The sequence below is a fragment of the Enhydra lutris genome, unplaced genomic scaffold (genome assembly GCF_002288905.1).
Source record: "Enhydra lutris kenyoni isolate GAN:26980312 unplaced genomic scaffold, ASM228890v2 scaffoldscaffold21, whole genome shotgun sequence".
Classification (NCBI taxonomy): Eukaryota; Metazoa; Chordata; class Mammalia; order Carnivora; family Mustelidae; genus Enhydra; species Enhydra lutris.
In genome coordinates this window covers 64,331,279-64,348,090 of record NW_019154105.1, presented here as the reverse complement: position 1 = coordinate 64,348,090, position 16,812 = coordinate 64,331,279, and the positions used below count along the sequence as shown (strand labels likewise).

General features: G+C 48.4%; 1 protein-coding gene across 1 annotated transcript in view; it reads left to right on the top strand.

Moving 5' to 3' along the window:
- LOC111149087 (EvC ciliary complex subunit 2) overlaps window positions 1-11,369 on the top strand; it is a 117,295-nt gene extending 105,926 nt beyond the window's left edge. Inside the window, exons 18-22 of the mRNA XM_022506000.1 lie at window positions 1,503-1,717; window positions 3,201-3,288; window positions 5,743-5,939; window positions 9,102-9,203; window positions 11,099-11,369. Coding sequence (XP_022361708.1) covers window positions 1,503-1,717; window positions 3,201-3,288; window positions 5,743-5,939; window positions 9,102-9,203; window positions 11,099-11,369 — 873 coding nt within the window. The remainder of the gene's footprint in view (window positions 1-1,502; window positions 1,718-3,200; window positions 3,289-5,742; window positions 5,940-9,101; window positions 9,204-11,098) is intronic.
- Window positions 11,370-16,812: the final 5,443 nt, after the last annotated feature.

The following is a 16,812-nucleotide window of genomic DNA, read 5'->3' as shown; positions in this document are numbered from 1 at the left end:
CTGGCCCCCTTTTCTTCACTCTTGGTTCTTGAGCAGTGTTTCTGAGCCATGGGGGGGCTTTGAGGCCCTTTTGACAGTTTGATATAAGCTTTGGCTCCTCGGCAGAAAGGCAGACTTCTCTGCACTTACTTAGGAAGACGGTGGACCACCATCTGCTCTGGAGCCCATCCGAAGCCCCTTAGAGGTAAACCCCAGCTCTATCCCTGACCCCACTTAAAGCCCTGGACTATCTGGTGACTAACAGGTCCGATATGTCTGCATTTTATGAGGCTCGGGACCTTCCAGCCTCCCCCTCCCCTTACCTACCCAAGCAGATTGTGGACAGCCTCTTGTAGCCATATTATCTGACTCTGGTGGCCCAAGAAGGCAGATTTCTTCTGCTCGGCCAATGAGAGGCAGAACAATATGATGGTTAAGGACACAGACCCTGGCGTGAACTGGCCTGGCCTCCGATTCTGGCTTTGCCCCCTAAAAGCTGCATAAGACAGTTTTTGCCTTCATCTCCTCCTCTGTAATGGGGGAAAACAGACTGTGTATTCCTTGGGGTTGTTACAAGGACTCAATGAGATTGATACATGTGAGCATTTAGAACAGTGCCCAGCATGCTGTGGGGTCCCATCAGCGTTAATCGTGCTGGTTGTGCCCTAGCACAGGCTTCCCCCCAGATGGATGAATGTGTGCTGGCGCCTTACATAGATCAGCAAAGTGCGCCAGCTGCCGGGCACGGTGCTGAGCACTGCAGACAGTGGGCTGGAGAGGCAGCCCTGCTCCCCAGAGCTCACACTCGAGCAGAAAGGTCCGGGGCATCAGGCAGCTACGAAGATGGGGCAGTGTCTGAGTCTGCTCGGGCTTCTGGAACAAAACACCATAGCCTGGGAGCCGAAGCAACAATGGGTCTCTCCCTGTTCTGGAGGCTGGAAGTCCAAGATCAAGGCATCAGCAGTCAGCTGCTGCTGAGAGCTTTCTTCCTGGCTTGCACTTTCTTGTTGAGTCCTAACCTGGCAGAGAGTGGGGGCCCGGGTCTCTCTCTTCCACATCTTATAAAGGAGGCTAACCCCATCATGGGACCTCACCTTGATGACCTCATCTAAACTCAGTTGCCTCCCCAAAGCCCCACTCCCAAATCCCATCCCGGGGTGATGGCCTCAACGTAGGAATTGGGAGGGGCTGCAGACATTCAGTCTGTGATGGGCACATACAGGGGAGGGCAAGTGGGCTCTTTTGGAGATGGGGTCTGCCCCATCCCAGGACCTGAGGAGCCCTTCCTTGAGGAAATTCATGAGTTGGGGTTCAGAAGGAGACTCGGGAGTGGCCAGACAACCAGAGGAGGGCCCTGCAGGTGGTGGGAGCTGTATGCGCGAAGGCAAGGAGGCATGAGAGGTCACGGCATGACCTTCTTACGCTACTGGGCACAGCTAGATGGGGGAGGCAGGCAAGAACAGATCTTGCCAGGCCCAAGAGGTCTGGTTTAATCTGCGGACCCCTTGCCACTCTGTGCGCAGGAGCTCCAGGAGCTGGAGAGGAAGCTGGAAGACAAGCTGGCACAGCAGGAGGCGGCCCAGATCCAGCGGGCCCTGGCAAGTCAACAGCAGTGGGCTGGGGACGGGCCTGGGCTTCTGGGCATGCCTGAAGACACGGATTCTGGAAGGCAGGTGTCTGCTGTCCTGCAGCAGGCCCTGAGCCAGGCCCGGAAGTTACTGGAGCGCCAGCAGCAGAGGTGAGCCCAGTGCCCAGTGGTGGGCCCTGCAGGCCTGGGGTTCCCTGACTTCTCCGCTCAGCTGGATGCACCCCCGGCTGCCATGCCCCTGTCCAAGGCATCTCGCAGTGCTCAGACCCCCGCCACTGTCTTAGGCACGCACTTCTTCCCTGGCACCTGACTACACTTTGGTTTATTTTCTTGGTGAGATCATTGAGGTTTTCACTGAGCACATTTTTTAAGCTTTTAATTTTTAAATAGTTGTAGACTCCCAAGAAGGGACAAAGATAGTTCAGGGAAGGTCCCCGTGCCCTTCATCCTACTGTCCCTGATGGCAACATCATACGGGAATCCTGGTGCTTTATGCAAACACTCGTGCGGGCAGTGAACACAGACTTGAACTCAGATCTCACCGTGACCAGAATAGTTCAGACCCTGCTTTTGTAAAATTATGAAGCAGACTGAGCCCCTGTCTTTCGTTAGAGCTGTTCCTTGCATTCTTCCTAATTGACATACAGTCAGCCTTTGCCCACGGCTTTAAGCACTCTTGGAAAACCTACTTTTTACAGCTTCCTGATTTTCCATGGTCAATAGAACGTTGACATGGAAAGGACAGGGTGCGAACGAGAGAGGCCGTGTGATTCCGTTTTTGAAAACACACGTGCACAAACTAATTAGCAGCAGAGAGACCCAGTTGTAATGGGTGTGACTTGTGGGTGGTGAGTTTATGGGTTATTTTTAACGTATTTGATTATGCTTTCCTGGAAACACAACATCAAAATGAACTAACGGTATGAGAGGCTGAATGTGTGTGATTGGAAGGCACAGGGCCTGGAGATGCAGACCTGGTTTAATTACACCAGGATTTTCGGGCATATGACACCCTCACATGCCTCCTGCCTCGTGGAGGAAATTGCTCATGAGGAGAGCTTTTGACATGAGTTTGGAGTTGTGTCAGCCAGCAAGAACATGGGGTGGGCCTATCATGTCACCACATCTCTCACCTGAGGGACGGGGTAGGCAGACCCTGTCACGTGAAAGTCAGAAGGCCTGGGGGGACCCCCCCCACTCCATGGAGAGGTGCCACCAACCTGTGTGGCCAGAGTCAGGACCAGGCTGGGTTCATGGTTCTGGGTCTGCTTCCACAGGGGGCACATGGTGGGCGAGGACCCCAAATCTGGGTCTTCTTGAGCATGATGACAAATACTGAGAGTTTTCCAAGCAGGACCCCAGATGACCCAGCCAAGCCACAGAAATGCTCCCCACAGCTCCCACAAAACTTCTCCCTTCAAGGAACCCTCTGTCCTGGCAGGCCCCCGTAATACGATATTTGCAAACTGTTCTAGAACAAGACGAGATGTGCCTCTACTGGGTATCTCTTTCAATAGGTTTAAAAAATAATAATAATGTAGGTGAGATTTGTGTTATTTAAATAACTCGTTGGTCTTCTCCTGGATCATGTGACAACCAAAGTGGACTCACATAGATTTTGTGTGCACTCCAGTTGGAGGGAGGAGCGAGACCACAGCGTTGTGCTTGAGGATTTGCTGGAGAATGTGGAGTTCGACACCTTTGCGACCCTGTACAGCCAGGTGAGGACCCCTTCGCCATGTCGTGGGCCATGTCCTCCCCTGCAGCGTGGACACAATGGCAGTGGGACCCAGGGAGCTGCTGGGCGGATTGCGGACAAGCGTCCGGCACCAGGCCGGGAGGCAGAGGACATTCCCGTCAGGCCCAGCAGCAGCAGCAGCTACAGTAATCGTGACTGCCCTGGTCAGCCTCTTCTGAGACTCGCCTGGCACCCAGACATGCTTCCTCTTCTCTGTTGGACACGAGTTTAACACGCACAGGAGAGGCTCCACCGGGAGCAAAGCTGGCCACTGAAACCAGGTCTCGCTCTCTTAGATGCTCTAGCCATTCCGTTTCAGGCTCCTGCTCCCTCCCTTTAAAGCAAGATACTTCCTCATTGCTGCACGAATAAAATGGGAAGGGGATGCCCCTTGAGAAATGAACAGCACTAGCCCAGCGAGTCAGGGAGCTTCCCTGTGCTGTGGGAGAGGCTGGGACCCCATCCCTGTTCCTCACTGAACTCCTCCTTTACACCCCTCCAGGCTCCAGAATGACCGACCCTCTGTAGATAAGGTGGAGTGCCCTTGACTTCAAAGACCCTGACATCCTCTGAAGAGGCTTTTCTCATGAATAAATATTCACTGTGCTTCTAGTAAGCAGCAAGGACTGTCTTGGGTACTGGGATTTCAGCAGTAAACATGAGATAAAGTTTGTGCCCTCAGGAGCTGATAGTCTAGTGGGGAGAGCAGGCAATCAGCAAAATAAATATATAACCTGAATAGTATTTGATGTGCATTATGATCTCATTTTTATAGTTATGTCCATCTGTCCATCCATCCACCCACCTGTCCATCCATCTAGCCATCCATCCATCTATCCCCCATCCACCCATCCACCTGTCCATCCATTATCCATCCATCCATCCATCCATCCACATATATGTCTAGAAAGATGGTTGCAATGATGCTTGCCTAATATTACTGATAATCATTTCTGGATAAAGGCATTTGGAATAATTATTTTAACATTCATCTTTGTGCTTTTCTGCATTGCTTAAATTCCTTAAAATAAGCCACATTTCTTAAAAACAAAGCTGAGGATGAAACATGCCGAGAACACACAAGCAACAGAAATCCACACAGGAAGGAGGAAAAGGGTCCTTGTATGGAGGGAGGCAGGAGCAGGCACAGGAAGAAGGCAGGGCCATGTGACTGTGATGGAGGCAGAGGCTGGAGGGACGCACTTTGAAGACACAGGAAGGGCCATGAGCCCAGGCAGGCAGATGGCTGCTAGAAGATGGAAGAGGCAGGAAGACAGATTTTCCCCAGAGCCTGAGTGGGAACTAGCCTTGATGACACCCTGACTTTAGCCCAGTGGACGTGACTTCAGACTTTCGTCCCCCAAACTACGAGAGAAGAAAGTATGTTATTCTGACCTGTTGTGTCTCACCAGTGTGGGGCCGTTCCACACGTGGCAGCTCATTCTGTTCTCATGGAAGCCTCTGCTGTAGGTGGTATAGGTACCCCACTTTACAAATAAGGAAGCTGAGCACAGAGAGAAAGAAAGGCGTTGCCCCAGGACACACAGTGTCCTTTCGGTGCGGTGGGGCTGGAGGCCAACCCAGACTCCCCAGATGGAAGAACCTATTCTCTCTCTCTTCTAACCTCTTATTTTGAAACACTTTGAGATTCCCAGTAAGTTACAAAGCTAGCATAGAGAATTCTGGCACCCCATGTTTCACTCAGTTTCCCCCCATGGTTGCCTCTTACAAAGGGCTAGCACTATATCAGTGTATGACACTGGTTGCAAAACACGTGCATGGTTCTGGGTCCATTTCACGTGAAGATTCACATAACCAGCACCACAGGCAAGATACGGACTGTTCCATTTGCACAAAGACCTGTCTTGGGCTACCCCTTTACAGGCCCACCCACTCCTCTCCCATCCCTGACCCCCGGCAACCACGACGCTCTCCGTGTCTGCATCTCGTCAGTTCGGGAAAGAACACGTGAACTCTGATAGGATGTGATGGGGGGACAGGCTCTTTCCATGTGGCATCCATCCAGGTGTGCCCTGTAGCCTAGCGTCTTCAACCGTCTGCTGGTCTGGGGGACATTCCAGATGTTTGCTGAGCTGCACCGTTCGATCTGAGCCGTATTGCCTCATGGTGCACAGGGCAGGAGAGGCCAAGCCTCACCCGCTGTCCCTGCTGCTGTCCCCGAGGTGCATCCCTGGTGCATGAGTTGAGAGCAGTCGGGAGCACAGATGAAGGTTCTGGACGCATCGCGTGAGCCAGGGTTGCTGACCACATAGGTTTTACTTGACAGCTCTGTGAACTGGGGGACATGTTTTCCAGACTGAGCTGCTAAAATATTTACTTCCATGGGACAAAACATCCTAAGACTGTCATCCGTTAAAGTGTGGTGTTCATCAAGGTCAGAGCAGTGAGCTCATGAGCTTCCCATTAACCCCTCTAGGAGCTGAGACTGGCATCGTACCTGTCCAGGCTGGCCATGGTGCCCGGGGGCACGCTGCGCCGGCTCCTGAGCGTGGCTCTGCCCACGGCTTCACAGTCCGAGCTTCTGGCCGCGCTGGATCCGAGCAGCCAGAAGCATCCGGACCACATGGTAGAAAACAATGGTGGTGGGGAGCCTGCTGACCTGGGCAGAAGGAGGTAAGTGTGCCGTCCCAGCTACTCTTGGAAACCAGTTGAGTGTGATTCCAGGAAGGGAATGCGCGGAGGGAGGAAGTGGGACACCTGCAGCCCTGGGCACACACACCTTCCCGGTCGGCACTTCATTGCTCCGGGAGCAAAGGACAGCCAGACCAGGGGAACCCTTGATAAATCATGGGAGGCCTGATTATTTTGTCCTGATTTTTACCTTCATCACCGATTTATTTTTCAAGTGGGATCTTCAGAAAATCTTTCGACATACTAGATGCTGGCTAACTGAACGTAATGACAAAAAATAAATTAATTTTAAAAAAGAAAGTTAGAAGGTTTGGCTATGTGAAGAAAGAGAAATCAAAATAAAAACCTTTGACTACCTTAAAAATGAAAGAAAGAAATGGTTCCCCTGCAGTAAATGCCATACACACGTTAAAGGAAGTGTAAAAAATACATACAAGGAAAAAGAAGAAAAAGAAATGTCCTGGTTCCACTACCTGGAGAAAATGGCTGAGAGCATTTTCTTACAGTTCTTCGTCCAGAATGTGTTTCCTTGCTAGGCTTTATCAATGTGTTTGGGGTGTGTCTGTGTCTCTGTGTGTGTAGTAATCCCAGCATATACTCTGCTCCACAGAACCTTACAGCACAGGGAGTTTGCTTTTTTCCTTCTGATTCTTGTCCATGTGCAGACGTCATTCTATGCAATAATTATCACACCATTTAGACTGTATTCTCTGCTGTAATCTCATTAATTTAAAATTCATACTTTTCACAGTTATCGAAACCCCTTCCTAGTCCTCTTGTTAACAGCTGTGTAATATTTCACAGAGGTGTGTAGCATAGTGAATGCAAAAGTTACCCTCTGATTGGATGTTTGGTTTGGATTCATTTTTTTCCTCAATCATGGATAAGGCTGCCTCGAAAATTTGCTTTAAGAGCCGATTCCAGGCATGAATTTGGTCATCAAAGTCTCTTAATAAGGAAAGGCAGGAAGCAGGAGTGTGGAGTGAGGGAGTGTGGGAGCCGCAAGAGGGCCACTTGAGAGTAGAGTCTGTGGGGGACGAGGTAGCAAGAAAAGCCACAGCCACACCTGAAAAGAGTGCTGAACACCCGGCGGTGAAGCCGGCCTCCTCCCCCAGGGCCCATGAGTCCGCCGAAGTGTGACTGTACTCACAGGTGTGGATGTACATGATTTTCCTGAGAAAGGGGGCCGTGTCTGTTTATCAAGGTCGTAAAGGGTCCCTGACTCAAAAACGTAAGAAGCACTGCTAAGGGGGAAGAGTAGGGTTGGGTGTGGGGCAGGGTGGCACTGTGGGAACAACAGCTGTGGGTCCACAGGGTGTGGTCAGAGGGCTGAGCATGGGTGTGGGCAGGTTTGGGTGAGTGTGGTCAGGGGATGAGTATAAACATGATGAGGACTGGGTAGGTGCTATTGGAGGGCTGGGTGCGTGTGGGCGTGGTCAGAGGGTTGGGTGTGGGCGTGGTCAGGGCTGGGTGTGGGTGTGGTCAGGGCTGGGCAGGTATCAGAGGGCTGGGTGTGGGCGTGGTCAGAGGGCTAGGCATGGGTGTGGTCAGGGCTGAGCAGGTATCAGAGGGCTGGGTGTGGGCGTGGTCAGGGCTGGTTTTGGGCGTCGTTAGGGGGCTGGGCGTGGGCAGGGTTAGAGAGCTTCATGCCACTGTTTTCTCTTGGTGCACAGGCAGGTAGGGACACGCAGATATTGGAGGTGACCCTGAAGCAGGAATGTGGCCACCCATGAGGACCTTGTTTACTGGGCTGTGCCTTCAGTCAGTACAGTTTGGGAGGCTGGTGAGCAGAGATCTCTAATGGACAAGGCAAGAGAATCAGGGTGGCTGTCACCACGAGTATGGAGCACGTGCGTGCCGTTTCTTTGCCCCGCTTCATGGCCAACTGGACTGGATCAATTCTGGAGCGCCTCGGCCACTTGCCACAGTCTCTGAGGGCAAGGCAGTCACCACTCCTCTGTCCCAAACACCTCGTACCTGGCCACAAGTTCGGGGTCTAGGGTTTCAAGCAATAAAATCTGCCTGACTAATCTCAGCACAAAAGAGTGTGTGAGGGACCTGTCAGAACCCAGGGAGAGGGGCGCCTGGGTGGCTCAGTGGGTTAAAGCCTCTGCCTTTGGCTCAGGTCATGATCCCAGGGTCCTGGGATCGAGCCCCACATCGGGCTCTCTGCTCAGCAGGGAACCTGCTTCCTCCTCTCTCTCTCTGCCTGTCTCGCTGCCTACCTGTGATCTCTATCTGTCAAATAAATAAATAAAAATCTTTAAAAAAAAAAAAAAAACAAACGCCTCCTTTTAAAAAAAAAAAGAACCCAGGGAGAGCTGGATGCCCAGGTCCTGGGACGGGCAGGACCAGGAGAGTACAAAAGACATGCTCTCTGGGGTGCTGCCCTCAGAGGACCATCTTCTGTGCCCAAGAGTTCGGCTCCTGGGAGAGTGAGCTTGACTCAGCATAGGAGGTCTGTCTCCACCACCGGCCAGACAATGTAAACCAGCTTGGCCAGAGTAGAGCAGGACAGACAGGACTCTGGGTTCCACACTGTCCTTTACTGAATCGACCTGAGCCCAAGGCCCATGAACAACTACTTCCTCTTGCTCCCTACACGATACTGCAGTGTCCATTCCCCTATGGTGAAAGTCACAGTCCTTCCTGAATAGCCTTAGGGTTCCTAGGCCAGCCCACCTTCCAATCTTCTGCTGTGCTATTTCAACTTTCTTAATATATTTATGAAATACTTCTGAGCTCCTACTCTGCCCACCGTTATAGGCAGTAGTGTGCGCAGGAGAGTAAGGGGCGTAGTGGACCCCCTGTCAGTTAACACATAGATCACGTTCCTCCACACATGTCCTCCCTCTGTGGGGATGCAGGGCTCACCTCAAGTGTCCCCACCTCTACACAGCCTTCTGCTATCTGACTGATGTTATCCATTACCTGGCTCTGCCCCCCAGACTGGGAATCCCTCAGGGGCAGAGATTTTATCTTGACCAAAGAAGGTGCTCGATCAGTGTGCCTGGAGGGAGACACAGACCATGAAAACGAGTTCTTCCTATCAGTCCAAGGTCATGTTGAGGGATGAAATGCCATCATGCTTTTCAGGAAAAGTCTATTCTAGGAAATATTAAGACCCTCCCTTCTTGCCTCCAGGAAGCACCAGGGGTGGTGGCAAGCCCTAGAAAGCCGACTGCGAGGAGAACTGATAAGCAGAGGATTGGAGAAGATGCTCTGGGCCCGAGAGAGGAAGGAGAGGTAACACTGGGTACCTGCTCGAGTGGGCCGGGCAGGAGGTCAGCCCGGCTGCCTGTGAGCGGGACGGGAGATGAAGGGCCATCCTAGGAACCTGGGAGAGTGTGACTGCAGCCATACCCACATTCCTTCCTGAAAGACCACCATCTTTGCTCACAGTGACTTAGTTTAGGAGTTGAAGATAAGCCTCTCGCTGTCAGAGGGAGAATGTCCTTTTATCATTTGTTAGCACTTTACAACAGTGGCTGTTTTCAAATGGGATGTCGTTAGAGGGAGAGTAAATCCTCATTACTGTTTAGAGTTTATAGTTTACAAAGCCCTTTGCCTCCTGTGACACTGAGCTTCCCAGACTTCCAGAAAGTGGGAATGGTAACCCTGGAGCTGAGGGAGGTCAGAGGATGAGGCACCAAGCCTGCAGCTGGGAAGCTGGGGGCCATGGGGTTTGGGACCATCGAACTAACCCCTTTCTTGCCCTAGACTTGCAGGCCAGTGATCTTTCCACTCCGCCGAGCACCTTTCTCTTTCAGCTGTGGTTTCTGCACACCTGGAGGTCAGAGGGAAGTTAGGGGCGGGGTGGTGTTCGATTGCTACAGTTGACCAAGTTTTTCCCAGTGTTTTCCAGTGTTTCCCACTAGAAAAGTGACGTCAGGTCGGCTCATAACAGGGTAGAAAGTAGTCATACCCAGCGAGTGCTCTGGAAACCCTCAATGTCCAAGCGGAGCGTGTATCCTGAGTCCTGTCCCTTCTACCATTTCTCAGCTACAGGAAAGGAACTGAGGCCAAGCTTCACGAATGGTCCGTGTTAACAGTCCTAGAGGCATAATCGTCTGGATGTCAGACTTTAGTCCCAAAGAGATTAGATCAGGATTTGGAGCCCAAATCAAGGCAATTAAATTTGAGCTGTATAAATGTGAGGTCCTCCAGGAAGGAGCAGAAGTAAGCTCCTCCAGATTGGGATGGGGAAGTGAAGGCACTCCCTGGCTGTAGGCCTAGGAGGGGAGTGGGTACAGAACAGGAGGAGTACAGGTCCCACCCCACTGGCACCCTCTGCGGGCCTTTGCCCCGCCGGGAGGCACATGGAGCTATGGCAGGAAGACAGAGACTGAGTCACACTGAACTGGGTCTAATCCTTGCTTACATTCATCCCAGCTGCAAGGGTAGGAGGCCTTGGAGCCTCATGGTCCACATCTGCCCTGGAAGGGCCAGTGAGCCTGTCAATGACATCCAGCAGGTGACCCCCAGTGACATGGCCTCATCATGTACTGCTTGGGCACTGAGAGAACCCGTGGCTTTTAGCTCGTGTAGGCCTCTTAGAAGTAGTCCTGGCTGTTACCAAGAGCAACCATGGATTTAGGTTCCAGGGGCTGGGCCACTCATGGACAGGACTCCAGCAATCCTTTTATGGGACATCCCCAAAGAGTGTCAATCTTCTGTTTCAAATGCAGTTGGCCTGACTTCTAACTCTTGCTTTGGAATCAGGTCTCATCAGCCGGCTTTAATAGGAGACTCCCAGGCAATGATGTCCTAGGAAACGTTGAGCCATTGGCTGGTGGGGAGGGAAACAGAGACAAATGCTCTGGTCTGTAGTATTTCCCAGTGTTCATGGTGTACCTGCTCCAACCGGAGCTGATTTCAAGCTAACCACATGATGACAAGAGACTTACAAAACTTCTGCAAAGTTAACAGTCATGAGTCAGTAAGAATTGTCTATAAATGCCACCTGCCATAGGCTTTGGCTCATTTCAGGGGTGACCTGATGACCACAGTGTCTTTCATTAAAATGACACCTGGTTGAGGACCTAAGGACCCAAAGTGGGTTCCCCTAGAGAACTCCATCAGGACACTCAGGAGGGTAAGTTGCCAAATACGTCAAATCTGGTCTTCTGTTCTTTCTTTAGTATATTAAAGAAGACATGTCCTCCCCTCAAAGAGAGGGTCATATTCCCTGGAAAAGGAAGCTGGCCACACCTGTCCCTGGAGTCCATTGGAGAACTGGCTGCTATCCCGATTATAGGAGCAGAGACCATTGATTTATTAAACACAGGCGAGAAGCTCTTTATATTCAGAAATCCAAAGGAGCCGGAGATCTCATTGCATGTCCCTCCCAAGAGAAAGAAGAAGAACTTTCTGAATGCCAAAAAGGCCACTTGGGCCTTAGGCATGGACTAGTCCCAAGGAAAGCTCCAGGGAATCTGAAGACAGAAAGACAGTTTTCTTTGTGGTGTGTGTGTGTGTGTGTGTGTGTGTGTGTGTAGTGTACAACTCATGGATATAAGTTACACATGCAGAAGACACAGACACCCCCAATACCCACGACATTCAAGGATTCACTTTCATCTGGTCTCATGAATTTCCAGAGGGTCTGCTCTCCTCAGCATCACGAGGGACATGCTGAGACTCAGGAGCAGCCTCGAACCCTTGTTGCTTTCAGACTCACCTCTCTGAGGGTCTGGGGGAATCTCTGGCCCCCAGTTCACACTCTACAATGTCTGGCGGCATATGGGCTGTGTGTCCAAGTGAGGTTCTTTGTTCCTGCATTTTATGTTTGCTACATATTCTATTTTTATCAAGGGAACTTTTGAAAATAAATGCATTTTACAAAAAGCTCTTCTCAGTGGCACTTGGTTTTGCTTTATGTAGGAACCCTTTATTTTTAATTGCTTCTGTGTTTTGGCTCCACATTGTTGTGTTCAACAGAGACTTGCCCTCTATCATTCCAGTGGCCAGGAAATGGGCCAGCCACTGGGGCATAGGCTCTCCACCTCAAGGTAGAGTTATTTCATAAATGAGGAAATCCAAAGGCTTAAGAAGATGAGGTGATATGTGTAAGATCACAAAGCCAGTAAGTAGAAGAATCCAGGTTCATGCTCTTTTTAAAATATTTATTGATTTATTTGAAAGAGAGACTGAGAGCACGAGCAGGGGGAGTGGCAGAAGGAGAGGGAGAAGCAGACTCCCCACTGAGCAGGGAGCCTGACAAGGAGCTCAATCCCAAGGTCCTGGGATCACGACCTAAGCCAAAGACAGGAGGGTCCATTGGTCAGTTACTGACTGAACCATCCAAGTGCCCCTAGGGTTCATACTCTTTATGGCCCCAAACTCTCGCCCTTTCTCCTGGACTCAATCAGTGGTCACGTTTGCCAAAAAACCGCACATAGGTCCTTGTGTTTCATGTAGAAAGACCCTTTCTACTTTCATAGCAATGGCTGAGCCATTGATGTCTTGGGGATGGACTGGGTCATTGCATGAGCTTTTCTAAGAGCCAGGCAAAGCATACAATTGTAGTACACATTTCCTGAGGGTAGGAAATGATTGAGAAGGAAATTCTGGCACCAGCAAGGAGAAGACAAGGGATCCTGATGAAGCATCTTCTGCAGGAGAGTCACTCCTGGACCCTTCCAACTACCTTAACCCACTTCCAGTGCTCACTAATACCCCAGCAAGGTGAGCATCACTACTCCCATTTTGCAGCCAAGGCAGCTGACACTCAGAGAGTGTACATAACTTGCCTCCGATTACAACACCTGCTAGGGATCTTCCAACTTTCAAACCCTTATCAGCCATGAGACATTTTGTTTGTTGACGACCAGAAGGCCAAGTCTTCTTTGTATTTTCCTACCAGCATGCATGGAGCATGGTGAACAGGAGCCTTTGCTGGGGGTCTTACTTCTTCCATAATGAGCTGTCACGTGGCCATGTCATGACCTTAATGGATATGCATGAGCGAGCAGTTCAAGTGTAAGAGAGAAGAGTTGATCTTCCCATCAGAAGATCTAGTGAGCAGAGAGAGGACAAAGAACAGTGATTTTTACACATAGGGTAGTGAAGTGGAAAATGCATGGTTCGGTGTAAGATGACTTGAGTTCATCCTGCCACACCACTTGTGAGCTGTGTGTCCCTGGGCAAGTCACCTGACCTTTCTGAGCCTCATGTTCATCACCAACAAAATGGTGATGAAAATCCCTTGTGAGGATTAGAGGAACTGGATCTGTAAAGTGCTTGATGGTCGTGTGGGCCTGCCATGTCTGTGTCTTCTCTACCTCTTGAAGGTGACCCATCTGTCTTTCTAATAATTTCTTGTTTCCACAGGGCTCTGCTAGAATCATGCATGGTTGAAAGTAGATTGCACATAAGGATCTCAAAAAATAGCTCAAAATTATGGGCTGGAGGCTGATTGAAGAGGCTATTAGCAACAACAGGAGGTACCCAAGCTGTTTAAAATACAGCATTTCAACCTAATAATAACTCCCAATGTTAATAGAGAAAGACTAACTATGGATTTACTTTCTCTACTACATGACAAACATGAAGACTGGGGGAAGCCTGTGCTTCTGCAGTCAGATAGATCAGATTTGAATCCTGGCTGGACAACTCTGGAGCAAGTCACTGTACCACTCTGAACCTGAGCCTCCTCATCTCTAAAGCAGGGATCCTACTACCCTACCTTAGTGTAAAGGTGTCATAAAGAATGGAGATATTGGCTCTTTTGTCCATAGTGTCTGATAAAATATTGGCATACAATAAATGTAGCTTATGTGTTTTCATGACATTTTTACACATTCACAACATTGAGCTTGGTGGCTCATTTTATTTCCATTGACATGCTAGATGAACACGGTGGCCCTTCTAGAAGGGGCTGTTCCTACCACAATACATGGAAGCCTATTCATAAGAGAGATGCTCCAGGGAACTTGAATTAAAAGGACTTCAATTCAAGTTTGGGTTCCATTACTTACAAGCTGCAGGAAATTGAGAAGATAGCTAAACTTCTCTGAAGCTCAGCTTCCTGTTGATGCTGTCTTCAATGATGAGTTCAGTCTGATTGAGTTGACTGACATGAAATACATTAATTGTCAAATGCAAGGGATAAAATAGATATATGAAAATCGTGCTGTGGGATTTGGGATTGAGAGCCAACCTGACTGGGGAGATTTGGGAACAGCTTTCTGTTTATGACTCCAAATGTTTATCTCCAGATTAGACTTCTTCTTGGACTCCAGGCACTATGTGTGCAGCTTGCTGGACGTCTCCTCCTGGATACCCCACACCTCACTTTTACATACACTGATCCTACTTGGCTTATTTGAAGCAGTTATCATTTAAAGAGATTTAAAATGAGAAAATTGTATTTTATGTTCATGTAAATATTTACAACTTCTGGTGCTTTTTTTTAAAAAAAATGTAGATCCATATTCACAGATGCCTCAACCTCAGCATGTCCATCCCTGAACTCATCAGCTTCCTAGAAAACCGATTCCACCATGGATGTCTCCTCTTTTGAGTGGATAGTGCCAAGCCAGAAATTTAAAAATCATCCTAGACATCTTCTTGTTTCTCAGCCCCCAAATATGACGACCAAATCTTGCTGATCATATCATTGCATGAGCCTTGACATCTATGCCTGCCTTCACCCCATCACTCCTGCCCAGGCCAGGGTATCACCACCTCTTTCCTGGTTGGTGCCAACAGTCTCCTTTCCTCCAGGTTGGTGCCTGCCTGTTTGCCCATGGTAGCTATATCTAAGTCATTCCCTTGCTGAAAGACCTCCAAAGACTCCATTTCTTCCAAGACCTCCAGGCATTGTCCTCTGATTACCTTCCTAACTGGTCTATAGAGGAAACCCCTGCTTTCCAAGGATCCATTGAATGACAATAAGACGCCAAAGATAAGGTGGATTTGGATTTCCCTCTCGGATCTGGTTTGTTTTGGAAAGGTTAATGGCCTTGTGGAGGATGGACCAGAGGTAAATCAACTACTTAGGCTTTTTATCGACCGATTCTCCAACATGCAGCTAAGGCAGGGAGTGAGGAGAGCCAATCCTCTTACTGCTTTATGTGTACCCTGGCTTCTCTGGCCTTCATTCGCCAACACTGAAAGCAATGGCAACCACCACATCACCAACAACCACAACAGTAACCATAACAGTAATTGTTGAGTTTACCTTCATTTGAGTAGTGTGCTCAGGGGAAGGGGTGTCCTCCCCCAGCCCCAGGAAATGAACCATCACTGTCTCCCCACAGACTGAATTCAACCATCTCTGAATTCTCATTGGGATATTTGGACCATTATATTTAATGCATTTGTTGATACAATTGTGATTGAGTTTCAATCTACCAAGTTGCTATTGTGTTTTTTATTCTTTGATCTGTTACTCACTGTCTTTTCCCTCCATTTCTGCCTTCTTTTGCACTGAGTCTCTTTTATGATTCAATTTTATCTTTTCTATTGAATTACCATACCTCTCCTTTTAGAGGTTGCTCTAGGGTTTACAATATACATCTTTTACTAATCATTTTGCACCTTCAAATAGTACCATGTGCCTTCACATAGAGTGTAAGAATTTTACACGGGATACTTCCAATTCCCTTTTCCATCCTTTCTGCTGTCATTTGCCACATTTTGCTTCTATTTGTGTTAAACTCCTACATACACTGATATTACTTTGCTTTTTAGAAGCAGTTATCATTTAAAGAGATTTAAAATGAGAAAACTGTATTTTATGTTCATGTAAATATTTACAACTTCTGGTGCTTTTTAAAAAATGTAGATCCATATTTCCATCTTATCTCATTTTCCTCTATATAATGTCTGTAGAATTTCTTCTAGTGCAAGTTTGCTGGTGATGAATTTTCTCATCCTTTATGTCAGAAGTCTCTTTATTGCCTTCATTTTTGAAAGCTATTTTACTGAGTATAGAATTTTAGGTTTGCAGCATTTTACATTTTCGTGCTCACTACTTTAAAGCTGTGGAAAGAGCCGAGATGCCCTTCAACAGACGAATGGATAAGGAAGATATGGTCCATATATACAATGGAATATTACTCAGCCATCAGAAAGGATGAATGCCCAACTTTTACATCAACATGGATGGGACTGGAGATTATACTGAGGGAAATAAGTCAAATAGAGAGAGTCAATTATCATATGGTTTCACTAACTCATGGAACATAAGGAATAACATGGAGGACATTAGGAGAAGGAAAGAAAAAATGAATTGGGGGAAATCAGAGGGGGAGATGTGAGAGATTGTGGACTTTGAGAAACAAACTGAGGGTTTTGGAGGGGAGGGGGGTAGGAGGTTAAGCTAGCCTGGTGGTGGGTATTATGGAGGGCATGTATTGCATGAAGCACTGGGTGTGGTGCATAAACAATGAATCTTGGAACACTGAAAAAGTAAAATAAAATAAAATAAAATAGATGTCACTCTGTCTTCTGGCTTGCTTTGTTTCTGACAGAATGTGTGCTGTATTGGTTAAATGTTCCTCTCCATATATCAGTATTTTTTTCCTCAACCTGTTTGAAAATTTCTTATAGTAAGAGCAGCCTCTTTATTTATTTTTTTTTTAACTCAAAATTTTGCAGCAATTCCACTAGGGTTGCCCTTTTGTGGTTTTCTGCTTGGGGTTTGCTGGATTGGGGAGGATTTGTATAGTTTTCATCAAATATTAGAAAAATTTTAGTCTTTGAATCTTCAAATATTTTCTTGTTGTTTTGTTCCACCTCCTTCTCCTCTTTGGCAATTCCAAAGACACTTGTATTAATCTGCCTGGTGTTGACCCAGTGGTCACTGAGGCTCTGTTCATTTTTTTCACTCAAGGACACCAACATTATT